Here is a 23397-nt window from a genome sequence, read left to right as displayed (position 1 = left end):
TAAACTACGAGTCATAGATCTATGAACGTGTACAAATAGCTTGTAGACACAAGTTGGCCATTTGGTGTTCTTGAAGACCAGCATGTCGACAGAGCGCAGTATACCGCGCAGTATTTTGAAAATTTCTGCCCTGGGACTCCTTGCTCTGTTAGACTTCTTAGCTTTCGTACAGATTTTACAATGCACGAAATTGTCATCTCTACCAGTACACCAGCCAAGCATACTTTTTCAACCACGGCTTTAAAAGTTTTCGTCTTTTCGAAATGCAAGGAGTTACCACTGTTGTCGATTGTGTCAAATGTGTGCCAGTTCCTGTTAAAAAACAAAATGACCCACCCCAATGGGAAAATGAAAATTGATCGACCCACCCCTTACCAAGGGCTCAAAAACTGATGAACCACCCCTTCTCAGCTCCGCCCACCCACCCTCCCCCCAATACTTTCCGACCAGTTCCTTATGCTGGCTGGATTGACAAGTAAGCATACCCTGTAATTTTTTCGTCCCAGGACCTCCAACTCTCACGACCATGAGATCGAGGCAAAACAAAAAAGAAAGATGTATCGGTCAACAGCAGATTTTCTTGTGCGAGACCGAATTTTCGTAAGTGAGGTAAGTCTCGAACCCAGGCCGATAGATCACTTATCCGGAATCAGTTTTTGCTGTTTTGGCTAAAAATCCCTAACCCCACTAGTATAATGCCCACAGCCCAAACCCACATAAGCAAGTCCATTTTTGGCGCCAAATTAAAAGCTTGGAGACACAACATGTTTCCTATTTTCATTATTTACAATCTGATATGGTTTGGAAATTAATAAACCCGCTTCGTAAATATTGAATGCCGTCTCCAGTGAGAAAGGTTCCCCGACTTGAATGCCATGTGATGTCAGAAAAGCACGTCAGTTTTTCCCGCCTGCTGAAACCTAATTGGTCAATTGAAATTTCAGGCGACCGACTGTGCCACAGGCTCTACCTTCGGAGGGGTCCCGGATCGTCTGAAAATGAAAGACACGACCCCTACACGGACGGGATTAGAAGCTAATTAGGAAGAAAGTGGAAACATATTCTACAAGCCCAGACATGCCAGACCCATACACGTTGACAGTGATGTTCTTGAGCTCAACTTTATCCTGATAATGGACACAGAAAGAGATAGAGGTAAATTTGATAGCATAGAAATGAATATTCCCCAGATAGCATTCTCTCTTCATTACAAAGTTTAGTAAGTTGCGTGTTTACAAAAGGATATAGCGCGTCTGGGACTTGATGACTTTGAACAGAAACAAAGTGCCAATTTAGTTCCAAAGTTTGGACGTTTTGAGTTTAATGCATGATCACTTCATCAAAGTTGTATTATCCATGCAATATTCGGACCAAGACGTCGATATTTTAGCTGTCGGAATGACCAATTTTTGACCTGACTAGCAAAACTTCCGCTTTGAAAAAGCTTGCACTGGGTAATTTGTAAAGAAGGGTTTTATAACATATTATATTCAATTTCGCCGGTCAGTATTGCGTGATCAATGACAATGGAATCCTCCCAATGAAGGGAAACGAGAAAATTTGTCCAAGAAATCGGGAGTTTCAGATATCGGGGGTGAAAATGCAATGAAATAAATCTAGGGGTGGTTCGAGAAATCAAAATCGGGATTCAGCTACAAACGCAAAGTTAAGCTCATTACGGCTTGCTATTGTTATAATTCATGCATTACCATTGGCATTTATCGTGTATTAATAGTCTTTTAAGCTTATTACAGACCTGACAGAGCTCGATCGCGAGCACACGCAAATCTTAATTGCTGTGAAATACAAATTACGCAGGGAAATTTACTTATTTTCATGCGAAAACATCTTCCACAAGGCTTACCAATTTTAGTTCTGCGATGAAAGACTCAAGAATTTCGATGCTTCAAAGATCATGGCTTCAGCCAAACCCACATTGTTCGCATACCTTCACGACTAGATCCGCGGACTTTCCAAACGAAACTGAAAGGTCATATAAGAGGGACTCGATAGGTTTGAGCATTCTGTGAGTTGTATTTTCACTTGTATGGTTTTAGAAGTTTCTGCAGAAGAGTGAACAGATCAGTTAGATTTATATTTGTTTAACACGGTTTTTTTTTTTTTTTGGCAATCTTGGTGTTCCCAACAGTGGGAAGAAACTCATTTTATAAAGGAGGGAAATGATATTATTTGGGAACAGCAATGTGACAGCCGACGTCACATGGTGTATCATGGAAATGAAATGAAATCGGAAAATATAGGCGTTTGAACTAAAATTATGCATTTGTTAGAGAACTGAATATTGAGGTAAATTAAAAATCACAATAGCCTCGGAATAAAACCTGCCATGGCACTGTTATGCAAATTAAAAGTCATATTGATACAATTTCCTCGGGCTATGTCTACAAACTAATGAAAAGTTCCTTTTGTTATTTATTTAGGGTGGATTGAAAGTGGCACATTCATGTCTGTTTCAGAGAAAAGAACTGCACTTTTGTCATAATACGTGAAGGTGCAAGATTTTATGATGGAAGATCGATAGAGTTCACTCAGGTTTAAGGCCATCCCCCTTTTTTTCTCTGTTTAGCGTCGTTCGACCGACCCAGATTTTCGTGTTTTCAAAAAAAAAAAACACAGAAGGCAATGAAGGCAATGACACATTATTTCAAACAATTGTCACTTTAATCTGAAACATGAGCAATTTTTTGCCTTACAGATTTTTAGTTTTTCCCTGTTCTCGTTTGATTTTAACAAGATCTTCAGCATCCGTAAAATTTAGCTTTAAAGAAACCTGGGATAAATATAAGGTCAAAATTAGCGTTGAAAAAATACACGCATCCAACACAGACTTACTTTGTTCAAATTCAAACAACTTTCGATGGAAATATCTATTTAACATTCGAACGAACATAAACGCACTAAGCTGTGGGCAAAAAGCGTCTAAAACTGTTTGAAACCGCTACATCAGACAATAACGAGGGTTGCAATGGAGCAGAGAACATTACACCAACTTTCTATTAGTGTCGAGAAAATGTTGCTACTCACTTGGAAATAAAAAAATAATAATAATAAGTTCGTAACTTTTTGTTTACATGAACAACGAAATTTCCGCCATTTTTTAAATCTTGGAGCCTGGCCAGCGACCAAAACTCCCGCATGCTAATTACGTTTTTCCGTACTGAATGTGGGAGGCGCGCTGGGCTAATGGTTAGTGCGCTGCAGTCTAGATCGAGCGGTATGGGTTCGAGTCCTAACTGAGGTCACTGTGTTATGTTCTTCGAGAAAACATTTTTCTCTCCCGGTGCCATTCTCCACCCAGGTGTATAAATGGGTACCGGTGAATTGTTTGCTGGGAGTAACCATCCAGAGGGGAGCTAGAAATTCTCCTAGTCGCCTTGAATGCTACAGAAACAGGAAATAAATACCTGCGCGATGGTCAGTTCTTAGCGCAGACTTAACCGAAGTTGTTTTTTTTTTACCTTCATTGAGCATGCATTCATCAGCATGCGCTAGGTCATACGACCTTAGAAGGCATCTTAAAAGTGTTCAAAATAAGCACTGGAGGAAGGTTCTGTGCCTTGTGGCTTGGTGTTCCGCGTAAAGCATTTTATGTGATGTTTCATTTCTATTTTGTCTGTTCCGTGGTAGACGTAAACAAGACTCTTGGAAGCACATACCACATCGATATCCATCAGGCTTCCGCAATTGTTTTTGGGGATGGAAGTAACGTCTACTCACATCCACCAGGGCCGAGAGGTATGCAACATTCTTAAAATCGATTCTATGACCGGTGAGTAACAGTCTAAGACTAGAAAGAACCACACTTGGAATACCGGCAGGCTAAAAAGGGGAATTAACATTAACAAAAAAAGGAATGTGTTGAGTCAAACAGGTATCAAGTTTAGTTTAATTTTTGCAACAGTCTGCGCTTTAATAATTCTCAGATTTGGCTTGCTAGCTACTAGTTCCAGTGTTACATGAAATTGTTGAGATAAATTGCTTCCTCCCACAATACTGTAAGAAAATTCACGTTTTATCAACTTAAAGAGGAAAAAATAAATAAACGTTGTAAAAGAAGGAAGGGGACAAATATTGAGTACCCTAGCATTATTGTCTATGATAATAATCTGTTCAGTCGATGTAACTCCTGAGATGGTGACCCATAACCTTTGTACCTTTCCTTAATAATGTGGAGACTGTATTTGTGGATTTTAAAGATAAAAAAAAAAAAAAAAAAATCAGTACAGTGAAATTGTGAAATGCGAATTCCTCTCAGTGAGCGTCTCAATGGCACCGTCAGAATACTTGTTGAATGCGCGCTACATTGCCATTTTAAAGTGAATGATAAAAAACAAAATGAAAAATCAGAAGATCCCCCCCAATAAAAATGCTTTAGACCTTTATTTTACCAAACACATCTATCTTGACTGGTATATTTGTAGCTTCAAGTCCAACGGATCAAGATCACATTTATGACTTACCACCTGAAGTGGAAAATAATCAAAAGGTCACGAAGCATACAACAACAAGACAAGGAGAGGGCTTAGAAGAAAGATATCAGGGTCGAGAACAAAGCGAGAGAGAAAAAAGGTATGGTTGCTTGGACCATGATGTTCTTCCCCGCGCGCCAATGGATCATCAGCAACAACGTGGGCAGAGTGTGAACCCAGGATCTGCAGGAAATGGAATTGTCGTTGATACAGGTAGACTGTAAGACTCAATTCAATTTGCTAGTCAATTATTCTTGATAAAGAATCCCATCTAAGATATTCCATCTTTGTTGTTGCTGATTGAGACAGCGATGTTTCTTCATTAGTTAAATTTGATCGTTCATGCTTCAGATTGGCTAAGCTTTGAATCAGATCGAACTTATTGAGTAGAATTTCTCCGAGTAAATATCAGAACCTATGAAATTAAAAACCTTGCTATTCTCTGGGAACCCATCTTTCGGTAAACCTTAAGACTAAGAAAGGCTCTGTGAGAGTAAAGTACTTTGCCTATAAACACAGCACAATGCTACCAGCTAGGGCAAGGATTTCTCGAACTGGGGTCAAATGTCCTTGCCATTACGCCATGGCGCCTGTCTCGTTCACTTTGGAACTTTTAAGAAAGCATGTTAACGATGGTTATAACCAAAAACTTCGTGTTTTTGTCCTAAGTTCCCATAATCGAGTGTGGAGCAACATTTTAAACTTGTGTAAATTTCACTTTTACCTTTTTTCTGTCAATTGTTCTTGCAATCTCTTGCGACGTTTCCTCGTGCTGTGACTCCTATGTTTCAGGAGCGGAAGGATTTCTTAAAAACGTAAAAGAGTCAATCAAGGCATTTGACGATGCCGCGGGACAATCGTTGGAGAAGAAAGAGCAGTTAATTATACAAGACGTCCTTCCATCGCTGGAGGAGTCCTGGCCACCAGACTCTAGCAGCCGGGCAGTCGTTTACGAGACTCTGGCTAAAATTAGCCACAATCGAGTCAGTCCCAAGGTAGTGAGGTACACTCTGCAACAGTTGCATCGCCTGATGCTCTTCGACAATCTCGAGAGTAACCAAAGCAACTTGCTTGGTGTGGAGGAAATTGTAAGGTTGTCCGTTTGCTCTTCTGATGCGACGTTTCAGAAGGGGGGCCTTCAAGAAAAAGAATTACGACTGTCTGCTTACCGTCATATTCTAGCATTGCTTATATTCCAGCAAATCAAAGGATGGCTCTTTGCTGTCGACATCGAGAAGACGAAGTTGTTAGAGTTACAAGACTGTCTGGCAAAGTACACCAACCAGGGGAACAGCTCATTTCAGTTTTCCATAATTTTCATTCAGGAGGCGATTAGATATTTATTAAAACCAATTCAAAAATCAGAGAAGTCAAATGTACGAGCTTTCCTAAATGAATGCCCAGCGAATATTGAAACACAGGGCGACAATGGTGAGAGGTTATCATTCCTTCACAAGTTAAAGAACCCTAAGTGGGTAAAAAAGATGAAAAGGAAGAACAACAACAAGAACAACTGGCTCGCTGTTCACTGTACTTTTATGGAAAGGTTAGTAAGATCAAGGGCGTAGCCAGGATTTTTCAAAGGAGGGGGGGGGGGGGGGAGGGATCACACTGTGTGAAATTGAGGGTACTCACCAGATTGTCATTTCGTTTTCACCACCTGTTTTAGGTTGTTTGCTTAAAACAAGGCTTACAAAAAGGGGCGGGGGGGGGGGGGTAACGGGCATCCCAGGACCCCCCATAGCTACGCCCCTGAAAACGCCTCTCAGTTCTTGTAACTTCTGCAATACGATCACTCGTCTGGTGCAATTTAGAAGTGAGATACTGTGACGTGTCTATTTATGACAAATTGCACTCGAAATTATGAGATTACATGAAGTATTACATGATGACTACATATCCAGATTTTCTCTTCCCATCTTTCAATGGCGCCTCTAACACCGGAAAGACAAAAGGCTGTCATGAAAAAGGGTATAAATCCTAAACGAAATAACCCTGTGGGTTTCTGAGAAGGTTGTAAATTGTGTGCTTGTTTATATTACGGCGCACAGAGTAAACTCTATGAACATACATTAGGTGACTTACTAGATCAGGTCTCTCCTGTGATAATTAATGTAACGAGAGAAAATTCTTGGATGTTAATTTTTGACACGTTGACTCAGTCAAAGTTGAATCGTTTGTTTCGTAACGTTTCAGTTATTTCAGTCAGATGCATGTTACATAGATCTTCTTCCTTGCTCTACCACACTAAATATAAAATTAACACCTAATTTTTGCCTAAGACGAATCGTGGCGAATCTTCTTGACAATTCTTACTGTTCAATTAAATTGATGGTGACAAGTTTTCACCTTCATCAGTCCTTGTGACGTCACGTCGTCATGACATTACAGGGCTACCTCGTGCTGCTTAGCAACTAACACTAACGAAAAACGTCGTTTCGATCCTAAAAGAAATTAATTGCCAGCAAGGTTTTGTTCCTTCAACTTACAGGCCCACTCCAGTGAGTTATATGAGTCGCAGTTGCAGATTGACAGACGAGCAGTGGAATTTTTACAGCACGTAATAAAGGCTTACATTGGAGGAGGTGGTGGGAACGACTGGAAGTTTTGTTTACTACCTGCAACGGTTGTATCAGAACTTGTGATGAAAACCATTAGAGGTAAGACCGCCTATAGACGATGCGTTTTTACCGTTAGGGGCATTAGTAATCAGCAGTCTATATGGCAATTTAGACTAGATCCATGACCGCATCATTTTAATTCGGAAAATGCGGTAGTCATTTTCGAGTTACGGGTATGAGTTTGAATTTCACCCTTTCACTCCTTCCTTTGGTTCCTGTTGACTTTTAGTGAACCTGCTGATTAGTGCATAAAGCTCTCGCGGTTGCTTGCGCAACGAATTCTATAGCGAAGTTAAAGCGAGAGAAAGAAAGAAAAATTGTGCCAAGATTCGATGTTGAATTGAGCTGCGTTTTCTTAGTGGTTGCTGTGTTGGACTATGCAAATTACTCGCCGGGTAGCCAGTCAGACCGGAGCCTATCCCAGTTTCAGTAGCATGAAGCAAGTAGGAGTATTTCTACTTCCCCTGAATGGGATGCTAGTCCATCGCAAGGTTTCCCCCAGCATTAAATTCGCCGGTACCCATTAGACACCTGGGTGGAAAGAGGGTTAAGTGTCTTGCCCAAGAACACAACAAAATGTCCCCGGCCAGGGCTCGAACCTGGACCGCTTGCTCCGGGGTCGAGCGCACTAACCATGAGGCCACCGCGACTCCTACAATATTCAAGCTGATTGATTTAAGCTACTTTACATCTTGTTTGTGTAACAATTATTTATTTATTACTGTTTTTAAATTGACAGTTTGATAAAAATTTGATTTCAGACTCGTCTAGCGAAGGTAGTCCGTATTCGATCACAGAGGCAGAGGCAAGTCTTTAGAAAGCTAAGGTATTTGGTTACATTCCCAACTAAAGTCGCTACCGAAGCCAAGTTATCTATAAAATTTCAAGGCTCAGGTGCCGGCGCACAGAAAGTTGCACGTTGGTACAAGCACTTTACTTAAAAATCCCATTCCATACATTTTGTCAAAATCACTTCCACGCTAAAACAAATAGACGTTCTTTGCTGACGTTAACGCCTTGAAGAACTGATATAGCTTTTTTCAAACGATCGAAAAGCTCGTTGTAGTTGCTGAGTGGCTCCTCAACATAGAAACACGCAAATCTATCCTCAAAATACTGCAGCACTCTTGAAACATTTTGGAAATCACTTGTCATTACCACGCGGAGGTACGAAATGAGCTGAGCAAGTTGCTAGCGCAGGATGCAACCTGCACCACTCAAACTGTCATTCAAATTATTGTTGTGGTGGACGTTTGCCATCAACAGAACACCTGGTTTGACTGTAACTTGTATGTAGTTATTTTTACATTTTTAGAAAATTTTAGCATGGTCTTAAATCATTTTCATTAGTCATTTTCATTTGAGATATATACTTATAGCTATAGACGTAACACGTTGTCTCCGTTGTTCCAGAGTGGCTCAGTAACGGAAAGGATCATTTTTGGAGATGAACTGCATCACAAAAGGCTTCTTAACCTTCACCATCCCAACCTTTGCATTAACTTATGCATGACAAAGTCACCTGTTCGAGTCATGGAAATGGTAAGCTATATATTGAGTATGCATTGAGCTTGATTAATTTAAAACTGCTGATAAGCTTCATTTTAACTGGAAAGAAATATATTCCCTGCTTTTTTAATAACCTAAATTGATCAGTCTAGCCCAGCTTTAGTCCGAAATGCGTCCTCCGCAGACCGTGGATCGCGCTGGAAGCGCTTAAAATGTCTTTCTTAACACAAGTGTAATCGAAATCGGCGCAAAACGTTTAGCTACTTTTGCCACTGAAGAGAGATAACATCGCGACAAACTTCTGGTCCTGTTTTTCCTTTCAAATTTCCATGTACATGTTGAATGAAAAGATATTCGTGTTATTGATAACTCAGCCGGTGAATCAATCAATCAATCAATAACTTTATTAATGGTGAAGGCGGAAACTGTTAATTTTGTTGTCGCTATTGTTCTGAGTACTCTAGTTATCACGTACTTCTACCATATCGGGAATCATATGCTTGCCGGTACAATAGACCACAGGTTTGGCAACTATTGACCAATCAGAGCGCGCGTAGTACCTCAGTTATCCCATTAACTTTAATAAATGTATGTGTTGTATGGTACTTTTCTGTTCAGTCAAAATCTTCTCTGGTTCTCAGATTTCAGTGGCAAGTCCTCTGGGAAACTTGAAGGAGTATGTTCTCAATGGACGTTGCGAGGAGACCTTCATAGTCACTTTCTTGTCTCAAGTAGCTTCCGCGCTTCAGTACCTTCACGAAAACCACATTGTACATGCAGCCCTTCGAGCCGAGAATGTGAATGTTGTGGAGCTTGAGGAGGTAATGTCATGTCCTGTTCAAATGACTGTCTCAACAGACAATTTTTTCCAAAAAAAAAAAAAAAAAAAACATTGCAGATGTACTTCCAGAAAGAGATTTATACAAGTTACCATCTGGCTTTGTTATAATTGACGATAAATACCCCGCGTAATGTTTCAAAAAAATGTTTCTCAAAACACAATTGCCATGGAAGCATCAAGTTCTGAGTACAATGATAGGTCATACGAAATTGCTCTAAGGTACGTAAATGTTAAAGCTGCAAAGTTTAGTAGCTTATATTTATATAAAATTTGCAAACACTGCACCATCGCAGTATCGACTACTTCGTGCCGACTGGCTATGAAAAATTATTTACGCCTCGACCGGAAGAAATTAGCCTAAGAACTAGTAATATTTCGGTAACCATCCTCAGCTATTCACTTTTTATGAACAACAATTTTTTTTTTGAACAGGGAGTTTTACAGGTGCAGATAACCCGTTTTGGTCGCTCCAAGTCTCTTGAAATGAGATCCGGTAGACACCAGTAAGTCAGTGTTGGTTAGTACAGACATCTCTCCTGACTCTACTCGCTGGTTATTGGAACCTTGATGGTTACTTTCTTTTAGGTGGTTGGCAACAGTTTCCAGCACTTTCCAAGACTTAGATTTTTGTGTCATCATTATATCCACTTTTTATCACTGGAAGCTACAATCATGTAGCATAAAAATGCCCAATCATTAGTGAACACGTTCTTATAATTTTCGTGACATAATATGCTGCCATAGCAACGTTATGAACTGCTAAAAACACCTTTAATTTTACTGTTAACTGCTAATAACTCAAAACCGAGCACGGTGAACACTATTTTGTATTATCGAATTTTGATAAGCAGGATAAGACGCATCTTTTGGCAAAGTTCTTTACATGGGGTTCAGCGCCAGCGTAAATTTTTGGAAAGTGCTGGAAACTGCTTTGCGCCACCTTGTCTCAAACTTACTTTGTATGTAATACTAACTGTTTATTGGTTGAGGCTGGGTATATAGTATCATTTGAAAAAATATGCGGACCGAGCAAAGTTTCCGATCCGCTGAAGTCAGAGGTGGTCGAATTCAATAATAATTGTGTTATTATTGTGATTAAGGATATGTCTATTATTCGTCGTGGGGAATAATGACAGATAAATGAGAGGACAGATGAATTTTACTCGTTTGTCTCACGATGGAGTCACTTTGAGATGTTGATCGCGACGTTTCGACTGCTATACTGCTAGTCTTCATCAGGCGACGAGGTCGATTGTTTGCGTGTCGCTATTTGTAGCACCTTGGTTCGCTGCTATTGGTGCATTTCGATCCTCATTATTATTCCGACTTTGTGACGCTGTTCCCTCATGCATAGGTCTGCATTGTAACTGACCGGCTGTTGTGCTTTTTGATTTTAGGTATCCATGCTTCAGGAATTTCGATTCCACTATCTCTATTTATGTTATTTGCATGAAGTATTATATGGGTAGCTTCCTTGACCCTGCGTGTGTCCCAGTGAGGGTCACGATCAGTGAACTTGACTTTGTCTCAAATGGGTAAATGCCCAGTCTCGCTGGCGTGCTCTGAAACTGCAGAGGTTTGCGTACGAGCAAGTCGTATGTCACTGTCATGTTCTTTTATCCTCTCTTGCGTAGCTCTCCCTGTTTCTTCGATATACACTTTGCCGCATTCGTAAGGAATCTTATAAACAACACCGTCTTGTTTCGTTGGTTCAAGGGTGTCTTAAGTAGGACCACTAAGTAGGACCTAAGAGTTGTGTCAGATCAGGAGCCATAATCGGGGACGGAGACCGTAAGTCTTGGGATCCGCGCGCACCTATGATATGGGACAATTTTCCTATTTTTAGAACAAATTGCGCCATCCTGACGTCTTATATCCGCGCGGATCCACGCACATGTCGGGGGCTCTCGCGTGGATGTTGTCACGTTGCGTGATCAAATGGTGAGAGTTGAGAGACCTTGAGAGATTATCTTGCGTATTTTTCACAGCGATGGCAGGGAATAAGGCAGGGAATACGAACCAGGGCGCTTATATGTAGTTTTATGCTCTGAGCTAACGGAAAAGGTGGGTTTTCCCGGGTCGAAAACAAGACTTCAATCTCGCGCTGGAAATGAATAATAAGATCTGGTCGCGCTAGTTGTAAGCTTACGCGTATGTTTTTGCGTTTGTTCTGACTTAAGAATATAGCAAGAAAACTCTCTACTCTGGTATCGAGTTAATTTGTGAGTTTCTCAGACAATGGTTAATCATAACCAAAACCTGTTTTGATGGTTTCTTATTGTTTCTGCTTGTTTGGTGAGTTTGCAAAAGTTTTTGAAAGGAAAGTCTGACGCGTACAATTAATTAGCTCATTTGCATAGTGCAGCTCGTGCACTTTCAAGTCCGAGTCGGTGTTTTCAATTGTCAACAAATCTTGACAAAGATTTCTTTCGTTATCTTTTGTGCTGAGATGCTGCAACAAAATTCACGAACGCAAAAAATGCTACTAACATCATGTGTGTTTCTTCAACATAAGCATTGTGAAGTTTTACACTGCGGAAATGAAAATAAACAAGGAGTTTTGATAACTCGATCAACAAAATCGAAATCGTTTTTCGAAGTTGATTAAAGAAAGCGTCAACGTAACTTTGCTGATTATTTCTGCTTTATTCACATATTTTCAGCTTAGCTTTTAATATGTTCTCAAACATTTATCAATCTTAAACATATTTAAAAACTATAGGGTTATTGTTTGAGTTCGATGTACGTTTTCACACGAAAGTGCGGCGCAAGTACAATTTGTCATGTTTACTGACTGTACAAAACAAGCATCGGCGGGCGCTCTCATTCATCGACAACAGAGAATTTAGTGGATTTTTACACGAATAAAACTGAGCAGTATCTACGGACATAAAGTTATTGGGCCTTGATGAAACAGCAAGCGTTGCTTACAATTCAGGCGAAACTCAAACTGACCAAACTAGCAATTATTTTGTTTTACTTTTCAGTCGCGATAGACTGGCAAATTGCTCGCAAGCGTGTGGCAAGAGGAGCTAGGAAACTATGAAGTCCTAAAGCTCCGCTATGTCTAAATATATCCAGTTGGTTTTTTGCTGTGTAATGGAAAAGCTGTTAATCTTCAGCATATGTGAAATTTAAAGTGGAGTGATGTACAGCTCATGTAAAAGAAGCATCCGTCGGAACACAACTTTTTTTTTATTTTTTATTTTTTTTTTATTGCAAAACACAGGGAAAAAAAACAACTTACAGTTCAACTACTTACATTACTTATGGGACAATTACCTACATTACTTACTGGATAATTACTAACAATACAATTACTTACATTACTTACACTACAATAAGTTACATTGTATTAATCAATTAATTAATTAATTAATTAATTAAAAAGACTACTTACTACTTACATACAATACACGTTACTTACAATACTGACAAGTGCAACACTTGTTAAGGTTGACCTACAGTACAATAATATCCGTGCACAGTGTTAGCCTTAGGGTTTTCTTCAACTTGGTCAGCGATATATATAAGCTTGAAGCGGAACATACCTAAATTCGACACTGTCTTACTTCACTCAAACTGGAGCAGCTTACGACGAAAATACTTAAGAAAAATTCCAACAGACGTAAACGCATTGAGTTGTGGGCCAAAAACATGAAAAATTTCGGGAATTTCGGACGCCATTTCCCCCGCGCGACATCCGCAAAAATCCTCGCAGCATGTACGCGCGTGTGCCTTAGGCGATGGCGCAATTTGTTCTAAAAATAGAATTATTGTCCCATATCATGGGGACAACCCCAATACTAGAAATGGCGCGCGCTTACGGTCTCCGTCCCCGATTATGGCTCCTGGTCAGATTTAAAGAGAGTGCGTACACCTTGTTGTTGTAGGTAGCGGCGAAGAACCTCTGATACACCTTTGATATAGGGTAAAATCGCAGTTGATTTAAATTCCTGCATGGGTCCGTGGTTAGCTCTTGTTGTTTTCGTGAGCTTCTGTACAAACGTAGCGATCGACCTCTCAAAGTGATTCCATCGTGAGACAAACGAGTCAGTAAAATTGATCTGTCCTGTTTTGTTTTTCATTCAAAATATCTCCACAGCTCAAAAATGTATTTTGTTAGGTTCAGTGACAACAGGAAAAACGAAAAAAAAAAAAAAACAGATTAAATGGTGCCCCATTAACCTATTTTTAGTTTCTGCTGGTTTGTTAGAGTCGGTTCCCATACCGTAAGTGAGACTTTTGTAAGTCAGACTATTGTACCCTGTTTAAACCGCGATTTGAGCAGATCAGCTGAGCTATTCGTCGCTCACTGGAGATAGTATGATGACCTATCGTGTTTCAAGATGTCAAACTGAAGGAAAAGTAACTTGCTTTTTATAGGAGTGCACCAGAAGTGATTTCACAGGGACGTTACAGTCACGCCAGTGACGTATGGTCATTTGGTGTGGTAGCATGGGAACTTTACGCGGCGTTCACCAATGGTGCACGTTTTCGAGAACGAACGCTGCCTTACTTCCACATTTCCAACGATGAGGTAATTCCATATTTGTAAAGAAGATTTGAACAAGTTAGGGTTTAAATTTCCCTCTCTAAACGTTAATAGACAAGCAAGTTGACAGAAAAATAAACACTTTTGTTAAAGGCTCGAGGCTTTTATCTCAGCTGCAGGAATGAAAATCCGCACACGACCCAGGTGGCCCATCAGGCCGGAGCTTATCCCGGTTTCTGTAGCATGAAGCGACTAGGAGTATTTCTGCTCCCCCCTATTTGGGACCCCCGGGATGCTAGTCCGAAATGTTACCTCCAGCAAAATCATTTGGCAGTATCTATTTATACACCTGGCTGGACAGAGGCACGGTGAGGGTAAAGTGTCTTGCCCAAGAACACAACACAATGGCTCTAACCCGGACCGCTCGATCCGGAGTCGAGTGCACTAACCATGAGCTAGGCCACCGCACCTCCTCGAAGCAGACGTAAAATCAATCTTCAATGTTGGTTTAGGGTTTCAATCACTACGTGAGACTTGAAAGCAGAAAAGAACCTCTCCACTCTATCTCCAGATGAATCTAATCAGGTGAAAATTTGAAAAGTAAGGGATCCACCATGCACTGGCCTCTTCCCATGAAAACTAATTGAAATCTGTCTCAAACTGCGCGTCTCTATTACATTCGACACATGATTAGTACGTCATGACGTTTCGTTGCAACAGTTAGGTCATGGGGCAAGGGGCACTCTCTCCACCCAGTGTATAAATGGGTCTCGGGGAATTTCAGAAGTACTGGGGTGACCCTGCGATGGACTAGCATTCCAGAGGGAAGCCAGAGATCCGTCTCGGCCTGATGGGCCATCGGGTTTGAACGCAAACTTTACTTAATATGGTAATGAAACGTTTTGATGTAAATGTGTGCACAAAATGGTATCTACTATCGTTAAAAACACGTCAATGGCATGTCACTAGCCCATCATCTTGGATCCGCCGTCTTTAACTCATACTTTTCATTTGAATTCACGTACTCAACAAATTTAGCTTAAATTTTCTATAACAGAAATAAAGAAACGTCAATTTTCGTAGACCACGCTTATCAAAACATTGTTGCCACGAAAAATATCCCTTCAGTTCAGACAAACATAACGATGACTCTTAAATCTTTGACCAATCTATTTACGAGCCTAAACTGATCAGCTAAGACCGCACTTGGGTGTTGACTCCTTTGTGCTCATTTAGAGGCTGAGTATGATTCCTCTTACGTCATTATTGTGGGCATTTTTGGATTTTTTCCCCCAGATTTTGCCCAATATTCAAAACAACAAGTTGTTACACAAACCAAATTCCTGTCCAGATTGGGTGCACAACATGATGCGGCGGTGTTGGCGATACAATCCCAAACACAGACCACCGTGTATTGCTTTGTTTGAAGACCTCACACGCAGGTTCGTTACTGGACAACAACGTCCTCGTTATTACACTTTAAATTACTTACTAGATTTCACATAAGTAAAGTTTTGAAAAGCAAGGGCGCTGGCAACCCGAAATAACCATTAGATTAAAACTGCCAGGTTATGAGTTTACAAATTGACAATTTACAAATTGAAAGTAGAAGCTCAGAAAAAAATGTCAATCAAAATGATGTGTTAAACAAATGGCGAGTATGATAATTTTTACGCATTCGTTTGGCTTGTTATGGTTATGGTGTTTTACTGATAGCTGAGAATTGGTCAATATCTTAATTGGGAGCTGAGAAACGACACGTATTTTAACTGCTGACTGAGATCTTAGATAAAGAAAATTTAGTGATGGCTTTTGTCTGTGGTTCAATATATAGTTTCCTAACATGAATGATAAAACATACTTATGGAGCCTCTTATTTAACCACAAACAGAACTTATGAACCTACGCAAGTAACTCGCCTATCAAGATGCATCACACGCTTATTCAGAACAATTTCCAATTTCAGAAAACCAACGCAGTCCTTGTTGATGAATGAGACTGAGGAAGAACGTTACCAATGCAGAGGGGATAACGAAGAGATGTGCTCTTATGACTTCCTAATAGAGCACGAATACCAACAAGTCTCAACCCCTCGTTCATGTGAAATGCGCTCGCTTGAGACAGATCACTGTAAAACATTTCCTGTCACCAAGGCAAGTGAGAAACTCCCACTGCCAACTTCAGAGACAACGGGGGCCTTTGAAAAAGTTGCTTGCAATGGGAGTGGTAGCCAGTGTCAATTGTCAACATTAGCGACAACACACGATTATGAATGTCTCTCTACTTACGGGATAAAACAACCCACATTGCTAATACCAAAGAGCACAGGCCTTGCCACCAGCGACATACAAGCCAAGGGGCATGCACGACTAAGAATAACTACTATTTGAGATTGACGACGAAGGGAATTACACTAGTTTTTGCAAATCCGTGGAGAGGGTTCAGAGGCACCCTAATCTGTTCGAAAATTTAAGTTGCCTCTGAACCCTCTCCACAGAATATTTCTTTTATTTTGCAAAAAGTTGCATCTTATCATACTTAACACAATTCGATCCAAAAAATTTGGGGTTACCGAGCTTGTTTTTTAAGCACTTTAAACTAAAATTAAGTTTGTTCCTAGCATTTCATCTTGTTGCAATGACAGCCTGTTATATAAAACGAGCAGAGCAGAACACGTGGAGCACCGCCCCCCCCCCCCATATTTAGCTCATTCATGCGCGAAGCGCGTGTATAAATACACCGCCTCATTATATAGATATAACTAATAAATTAATCACCGATTTTGTCTGGAATGGTAAGAAACCAAAGATAAAAAGGGATACGCTTATTGGTCCAAAAGAAAGAGGAGGGTTGGATTTACCAGAATTTGAGACTATATCTAAGTCACTACAAACTGCTTCGGTTCAAAGAATGAAGAAAGGTGTAGAAGATCGGTGGATGACAATTCCTTTATTTTATTTGAAAAATGTTGGAGGGCCATTAATTTTTGATTGTGATTATGATGTAAAATTGATAAGTCTAAACAGCATACCATCATTTTACACTGATGTTCTTAACGCTTGGGCGGAAGTCCGAGAGCAAATTTCAGACAATGAAATCCGCATTAGAAATGTAATTCTATGGAATAACAAGCATATTTTAATAGACGGTAAATCAGTATATTGGAAAGAATGGCATGAAGCTGGTATACTGAGAATCAAAGACCTACTCGATCAAAACAACAAATTTCTTACATTTGATAAGTTTCTTTTAAAAACTGGTCTCAAGGCTCCTTTTACTGAGTTATATGGTTTAATATCAGCTATACCTTATAGATGGAAGTGTGCTTTGAGACCGGGATTTATCATGGACAATCAAGATATGGAACAAAATGCAACTATAGAAATTAGCACAACTACTAGTAAAAAAGCTCGCAATATACTTATCCGAAGGAAATTTATAAAACCGTTAGCTAGCCTTAGACTTTGTAGACAAGGAGTAGAGAATTCCAAGCTTAGTGCAATTTATATGCTTCCATTTAAAATAACTAAAGAAACAAAATTAAGCATATTTTAATATAAGATTATTCATAATATCCTTCCACATGGTGTGTTGTTGCACAAAATGAAGATCATAAACTCTCCTCTCTGCATACATTGTGATTCGTTAGAAACGCTATCCCATATGCTAGTTAACTGTATTGTAATTCAAAAGTTTTGGTTTGAAGTCATAGGCTGGTGGAAAAATCATAGTGGTGAATGTTTGCTAATTGATGACTTGAGTATAATGTATGGCTATAATCCCGAAGATCCTAAATTGCATATCTTTAATTAATACGTACATCCTTCTTGGCAAGAGACACATCTTCCTACAACGGATCGAATTTAAACCCCCAAGCTTTTTTCACTTTCTTGAATTTGTTAAAGACAAAGTAATTGTGCAAAGATCGATTTTATATTCTAAACGCCAAAAGGCAAAATTTCTTTCGCTATGGAAGCCTCTCCTCTCCTTACTGTAAATGGTGATAATTTAATATACGGTAAGCCTCAAAGCAAGACTGGATATATTATGTATTAAGTGTTAGTTGTAATCTTACTTCTTGTAATGTAATTTTTTTAACTTTACGTTTTGTAGTGAAAGTGATGTAAGTCATGTTGTGATAATAATAAAATGTTAGGAAAAAAAAAAATGCGCGAAGCCCATTGAATGAGGTATTGTGAGAGAGCAGATGTGGACGAGAATTGTATACCGTGGACGGAAGTGATTTCACATGCTACCCCTCCACCCTCAGTAAAAGTCAACAAAAAGTAAAAGTTAACTTCTTAGGAAGTTCAGATACAGATTTGCAAAGGAAGGAAATGTTTGGATTGCCTAATAAATAAATTATATTAAAACTTAACTTGGAATGTACATATCGAACATATTTCCAAAAAAACTGCCTCCTGCATTGGCATCTTGAAGAGAAGCAGGTCTTTTGTTTCTTTTGAAACGCTCCTATACAGCTTTTATGCTTTAGTTCAACCTCATTTCGATTACTGTGGTGTCGTATGGGAAAATTGCAATAAATCTCTTTCCATTAAACTACAAAAACTACAGAATCGCGCTGCGCGAACTTTGACCTCTTCTTCATATGATGCCAATGCGGATGATCTCTTTGCTAGACTTGGCTGGCAAAAATTTAATCTTCAACGGGAATTAAAAGCAGCCACTATGGTCTATAAATCACTTAATGGTCTCGCCCTGATTATCTGAAATCAATGTTTACTGATCGGAGTGCAATATCTACCTATTCTCTTGAGGGATTGTGAGGGCAAACTAGCTCTTCCACTACCCCGAACCAAATTTCTAAAAAAAAAAAAACAGTTTCAGCTATAGTGGTGCAGTGCTGTGGAACACCTTACCTACCAATCTGCGGCAAGCACAAACTCTTGCTCGTTTTAAATCCGGCTGCAGGGGTTTCCTTTTTGATAATGAATACGTTAATTAATCACACGGCATTCATGGAGAGCAGGCATTTTGTTATTGATTTTATTTTTGTTGTTATTAGATTTAATTAGTAGTAGATTAGTATCTTAACAATATAATTAATCCAATTTTAGTATTTACTTTAAGTCCTGATGTTTTTACTCGTGTATAAATACAAGTTAAAAGAAATTTTATCAAATCACAATTTACGACCGTCTAAAATTTGTAAGATGGAACGAGAAGCCAAAATGTTTACATTCGAGGACTCTAAATGGGTTGTTTTAACACACGCTATCACGTCCATGAGGCAGTTAAGGCAGCCATGTTGTATTGAGCTTTTCAACATACAGCGCACTCATCAATCATAGCAACTAAGATACTGTAGTCTCACTAAAACATATTTTCGCGCTCCAATTTCGAGGCTCGCTGGAACAAAACTGCCATAGTCCTGCTAAAAGGTAAAAGGTAAAGTCTGCATACGAGCCAAGTGGCCCATCAGGCCGGAGCTTATCCCGCATGAAGCGACTGGGAGTATTTCTACTCCCCCCTGGAGGGATGCTAGCCCATCGCAGGGTTACCCCCAGCATTAAGTTCGCCGGTACCCATTTATACACCTAGGTGGAGAGAGGCGCTGTGAGAGTAAAGTGTCTTGCCCAAGAACACAACACAATGTCCCCGGCCAGGGCTCGAACCCGGACCGCTCGATCCGGAGACGAGTCCACTAACCATGAGGCCACCGCGCCTCCTCGAAGCAGACGTAAAATCAATCTCCAATTCTGGTTTAGGGTTTCAATCACTACGTGAGACTTGAAAGCAGAAAAGAACCTCTCCACTCCATCTCCAGATGAATCTAATCAGGTGAAAATTTGAAATTTGAAATTTGAGTCCTGCTAAAAATCTGCCATAAAAACCACGAAACAATATGTTATCCAAAGTTGCTTGACATAGTTAACAGTCACATTGGATCAGTCATTGATAATGTTAAGAAGGTTATAAACACGGAGCTGGCTTGGAGGTTTAAATTATAATGTTTAAATTGCAATCTGTATAAACCGTTAGCTTAAGATAACTGTCAGGGAAGACTTTAAAGAGCACTTTCCGGGATGAAATGGATGTAAACGAACAATGTTAAGGGAAAATATCACTTTATCATCATTTTTTCATCCTCGCAAAGTTGAATAACGTTCCAAGAAGGAATCTGCACAATCTCTCAGTTGAAGATACAGCTGTAACTGTTAAGAACGATTATAATAATCGCTGTCAGTTTGCAGAATGCCATGCTGGTAAACAAACAACATTAATTGAAAATACACATTGTGACTTCATTAGCCTGGGCAAGTTCAATAATTTTGTAAAAAGGACAAAATATACCTCGTTTTTTGTGATCTGGAGATTAAAGTGTAATGTTGCATTTATTAAAGATGCCTTGTTTACAAAAACCAACTTTTGTTTCTTTAACAAATTACTATGCTAAGGTAAACACTCCATTAATTAAAACTCAAGCCTCATGGCTACCCCGAAACAAGAATATTACCAGTCCAACTAGAAATCATAGGAAATTGAAAATTGCTTCTAAAAAGTGTTGAAATAATGTAATGACTGCCAACACTTTTAGAATGTTTTAAACACAATTTCATTTTTCTACTTTAACAAAAAATGCTACACAGCTTTCTCTACACCTTAATTCCTTGGACACCTTCCTACACCTTCTTCTAAGGCGACCTATCGCCTTTGACAGAACCTTTGGTGAGCTGAGTGCTAGCTTATGGCTTAGCATAACACAACACCTCGGCACGGCACGGTACGGTACGGCACGGCAGGGCATGGCACAGCAGGGCACGGCAGGGCACGGCACGGTAATTAAAAATTCTTTTGTATGTATAAAAATAATTCAAAATAATTTTTACTCTCAAATGAGGTTGATTGGGCTAATTTAAATGCATACACAAGAATTTTAAATTGGGGGCCATTTATGAATAGGGTCTATAGTAGTATAGCACTTGCATTTGTGAGATGGCTTGGTTACCAAACGTGAGCTATAATTGATCAATGGTTTCCAAATTCACCCATCGACCAATCTTAGCTCACATTGGTTACCCTAACCATCACGAAGATCCTAGTGTCAAAAGCTGACCTTTAATTTTCCTAACGCTTCTGTCAACTGCAATTAGGAAGGTTTAGAAGTTCATGAAAATGGAACAACAATGTGTGATCCCAGATGATGCCCATTCCCCCCTGCCCCTCCCGCCACCTGCCTGCCCACCCTCTGGAATTTACAATCCCCATGAGTAATTTAGGTTTTGTTTATCACACAAGTTCTCAACAATAATGATATCTATTCGAACTCAACCCCCTGCAATTTGGAGCAGCACCAACATTTCCAAAGCAAAGAGCATAATGCAAACTGGCCGTTACATGGGTCTCCACATTAAACCTCCACATTAAAGGCTATTGTTGGGGGATTAGCCAACGAGCGCAGGTACTCTGTGTCAACATCAAAATGCACTAACACACATTAAAATGACGTTTAGCATGTTCCATTCACAACCTCTTTCTTTTCCTTTGTCCGTCTATTTTAAAAATCACTGTTCCTGTCTTCTTTAAGACACTTTTTCAACTACAGTCACTTTCAGTGTTACTATCCTCTAAGGTTTACAAGCACTGGTTATATGTGATTTTAGTATCATTTTAGAGCTGAACAAAGCGTTTCCAGCCGTCTGATTGGTTTAGCGTGTGTATATCTAGTCATGGATGCACGCAGGAAGTTTGGAGAGCACGAAAGAAGCGTAAGAGTTGCTTGAGGCGATAGCCCAGAGCAACTCTAGCTCCTTGAGTGCTCTCCAAACTTCCCTAGTTGTGACCACGCCTCTATTTCAACAATTTAAAATTAACAGGATTTTTCTCTTTGAACATTCTTCCGGTTAGAGCCAAGTTTCCTCTATATCTCTTGGCAACTCATGATCATTGCCAGCCAAGCCCTCCCTGCAATTTGCGCTTTCCTCATTTTTCTCATTGTGAGAATCAGCCATTTTACCACTCTTCCTGGCTTTTGGCGTTAGATTGGTTTCGTCTTCTGTAATGTCAAAGGTAACCAGTCCGCTGTCCTTTAAAGTGCTGGACACCGACGGCGTGTTGATTTTACCAGTTGACAGTTGTTGCTTCAGAATGTTTCTCCCAGTTAATCCGCGTATTTCGCTCTGCAATTCAGTAAGAGGAAGGACCATAGCAAGGCAAGAAGAAAAAGACCATCGTGGATTTTTCCGCCATTCTTTTATGTAGCAGTAAATGTATACAAAGTACTGAACTGCGAAAAAAGATAAAAAAAGAATCAGTTTCATGTCAAAATGTCACAATCATTCAATCTGTTTCCTCGGAAATAGACCACAAGTAGTCTTTTCGAAGAATCCTTTGCGGGAGTAGACATTAATTAAGCAAATCGTCAGGGCCCCAGCTGATACCAGCCTAGTGCTGACAAGGCTGTTAGTCGGGAGGTTTTCATAGCTGTTACTGATGCAAAGATAGAAGGCCAACAAGAAAAATGGAAACAATAGCAAACCACCAAGGCTCAGTTTATTCCACCCATACTAAAACGCCTGTGGGCTTCTAGAGGAGATGAGTGGTAGCCACTAATTATCCCCATTCAGAAAGATGAGGTGTGGGGTGGGCAGAAAGGGCCTGGGATAAAACAATCGCTCACAACTTTTTCAATATTTAGTAACAGCTGCCAAACTTTGCAACTTTGGATGAAATTTATCTGAGAACAAATTATTTGATATTTTCCGTTCTCGGAACGTGATGATTCCATAGAACTTCATTTTACAGGCATGCTTTAAGGATTATTCTTGGCATTGTTAAAAAAGAGCTTTTCTTGATTTTTTTAAATTTCACTGAAATTGAAAACTGACGTTTTAGAAAAAAAAAAATTAAGAAATCGGTTGAAACAAAATTGCGGCTTCTTAAAAATCCTGATATCGTCATACCATCTTCTTGACATCAAAGGAAACATGTTTGGACATAAAGCCGCGAATGAGTAGGGTAAAATAGGAGTAAGGAGTATTGCAGACTATTTCCTCTTAGTATTCCTAAACTATAACTTCTATTCCTCTGAACTGTAAAAGGAGCTCGAAATGTTTCACTGGTTTTGTTTTCAGATATGCTTCATTCACGTCGACGGAAATTTAGTATGGCTGAATGTTATCGTCTGACCTTTTTAATTCTTGATAGTCTAGACCATTCATTCTTTTTTCGATTCTCTAGCATTTTGTGAATCTTTTTTTTTTTGTCAGTTTCTAGTTTAATGTTTGACCTGAAAAGAGGAAATAGCTACTATACAATTAGACACGTTCAGACAATTGGTCCATGGTTTACGTTTGTTCACTTTTGCCGACTATTCAGCCGTAATTGAGGGGATTGTTTCGCGGGTTAAAAAAAACGTCAGTCAAAGGGCAAGCTGAAATATCTATTGTAAATAAATAGGTCATTTAGTCACTAGATAAT

The 23397-nt window shown here is 39.6% G+C and overlaps 2 protein-coding genes across 2 annotated transcripts in view; one reads left to right on the top strand and one right to left on the bottom strand.

Moving 5' to 3' along the window:
- The first annotated feature begins 994 nt into the window (after positions 1-994).
- LOC149109932 (uncharacterized) lies at positions 995-18124 on the top strand. Its single transcript, XM_089294681.1, has 12 exons — positions 995-1155; positions 3649-3756; positions 4443-4703; positions 5283-6040; positions 6982-7150; positions 7873-7916; positions 8525-8653; positions 9262-9441; positions 9894-9964; positions 13848-14001; positions 15253-15398; positions 15923-18124. Exons 1-12 carry the CDS (start codon positions 1134-1136, stop codon positions 16344-16346), a joined length of 2466 nt encoding a protein of 821 aa, XP_089150807.1. The 5' UTR covers positions 995-1133; the 3' UTR covers positions 16347-18124.
- Positions 18125-20201: 2077 nt separating this feature from the next.
- The window catches only part of LOC149109929 (uncharacterized), an 84250-nt gene continuing 81054 nt past the window's right edge, over positions 20202-23397 (bottom strand). Inside the window, exon 17 of the mRNA XM_089293902.1 lies at positions 20202-22204. Within this exon, the coding sequence (XP_089150028.1) occupies positions 21822-22204 (383 nt within the window). The 3' untranslated portion in view covers positions 20202-21821. The remainder of the gene's footprint in view (positions 22205-23397) is intronic.

Source organism: Orbicella faveolata, unplaced genomic scaffold (genome assembly GCF_042242905.1).
Source record: "Orbicella faveolata isolate gen_17 unplaced genomic scaffold, um_ofav_v1 contig_25, whole genome shotgun sequence".
Classification (NCBI taxonomy): domain Eukaryota; kingdom Metazoa; phylum Cnidaria; class Anthozoa; order Scleractinia; family Merulinidae; genus Orbicella; species Orbicella faveolata.
Note: the sequence above shows the minus strand (reverse complement) of the source record. Positions and strands in the feature narration are given on the sequence as shown.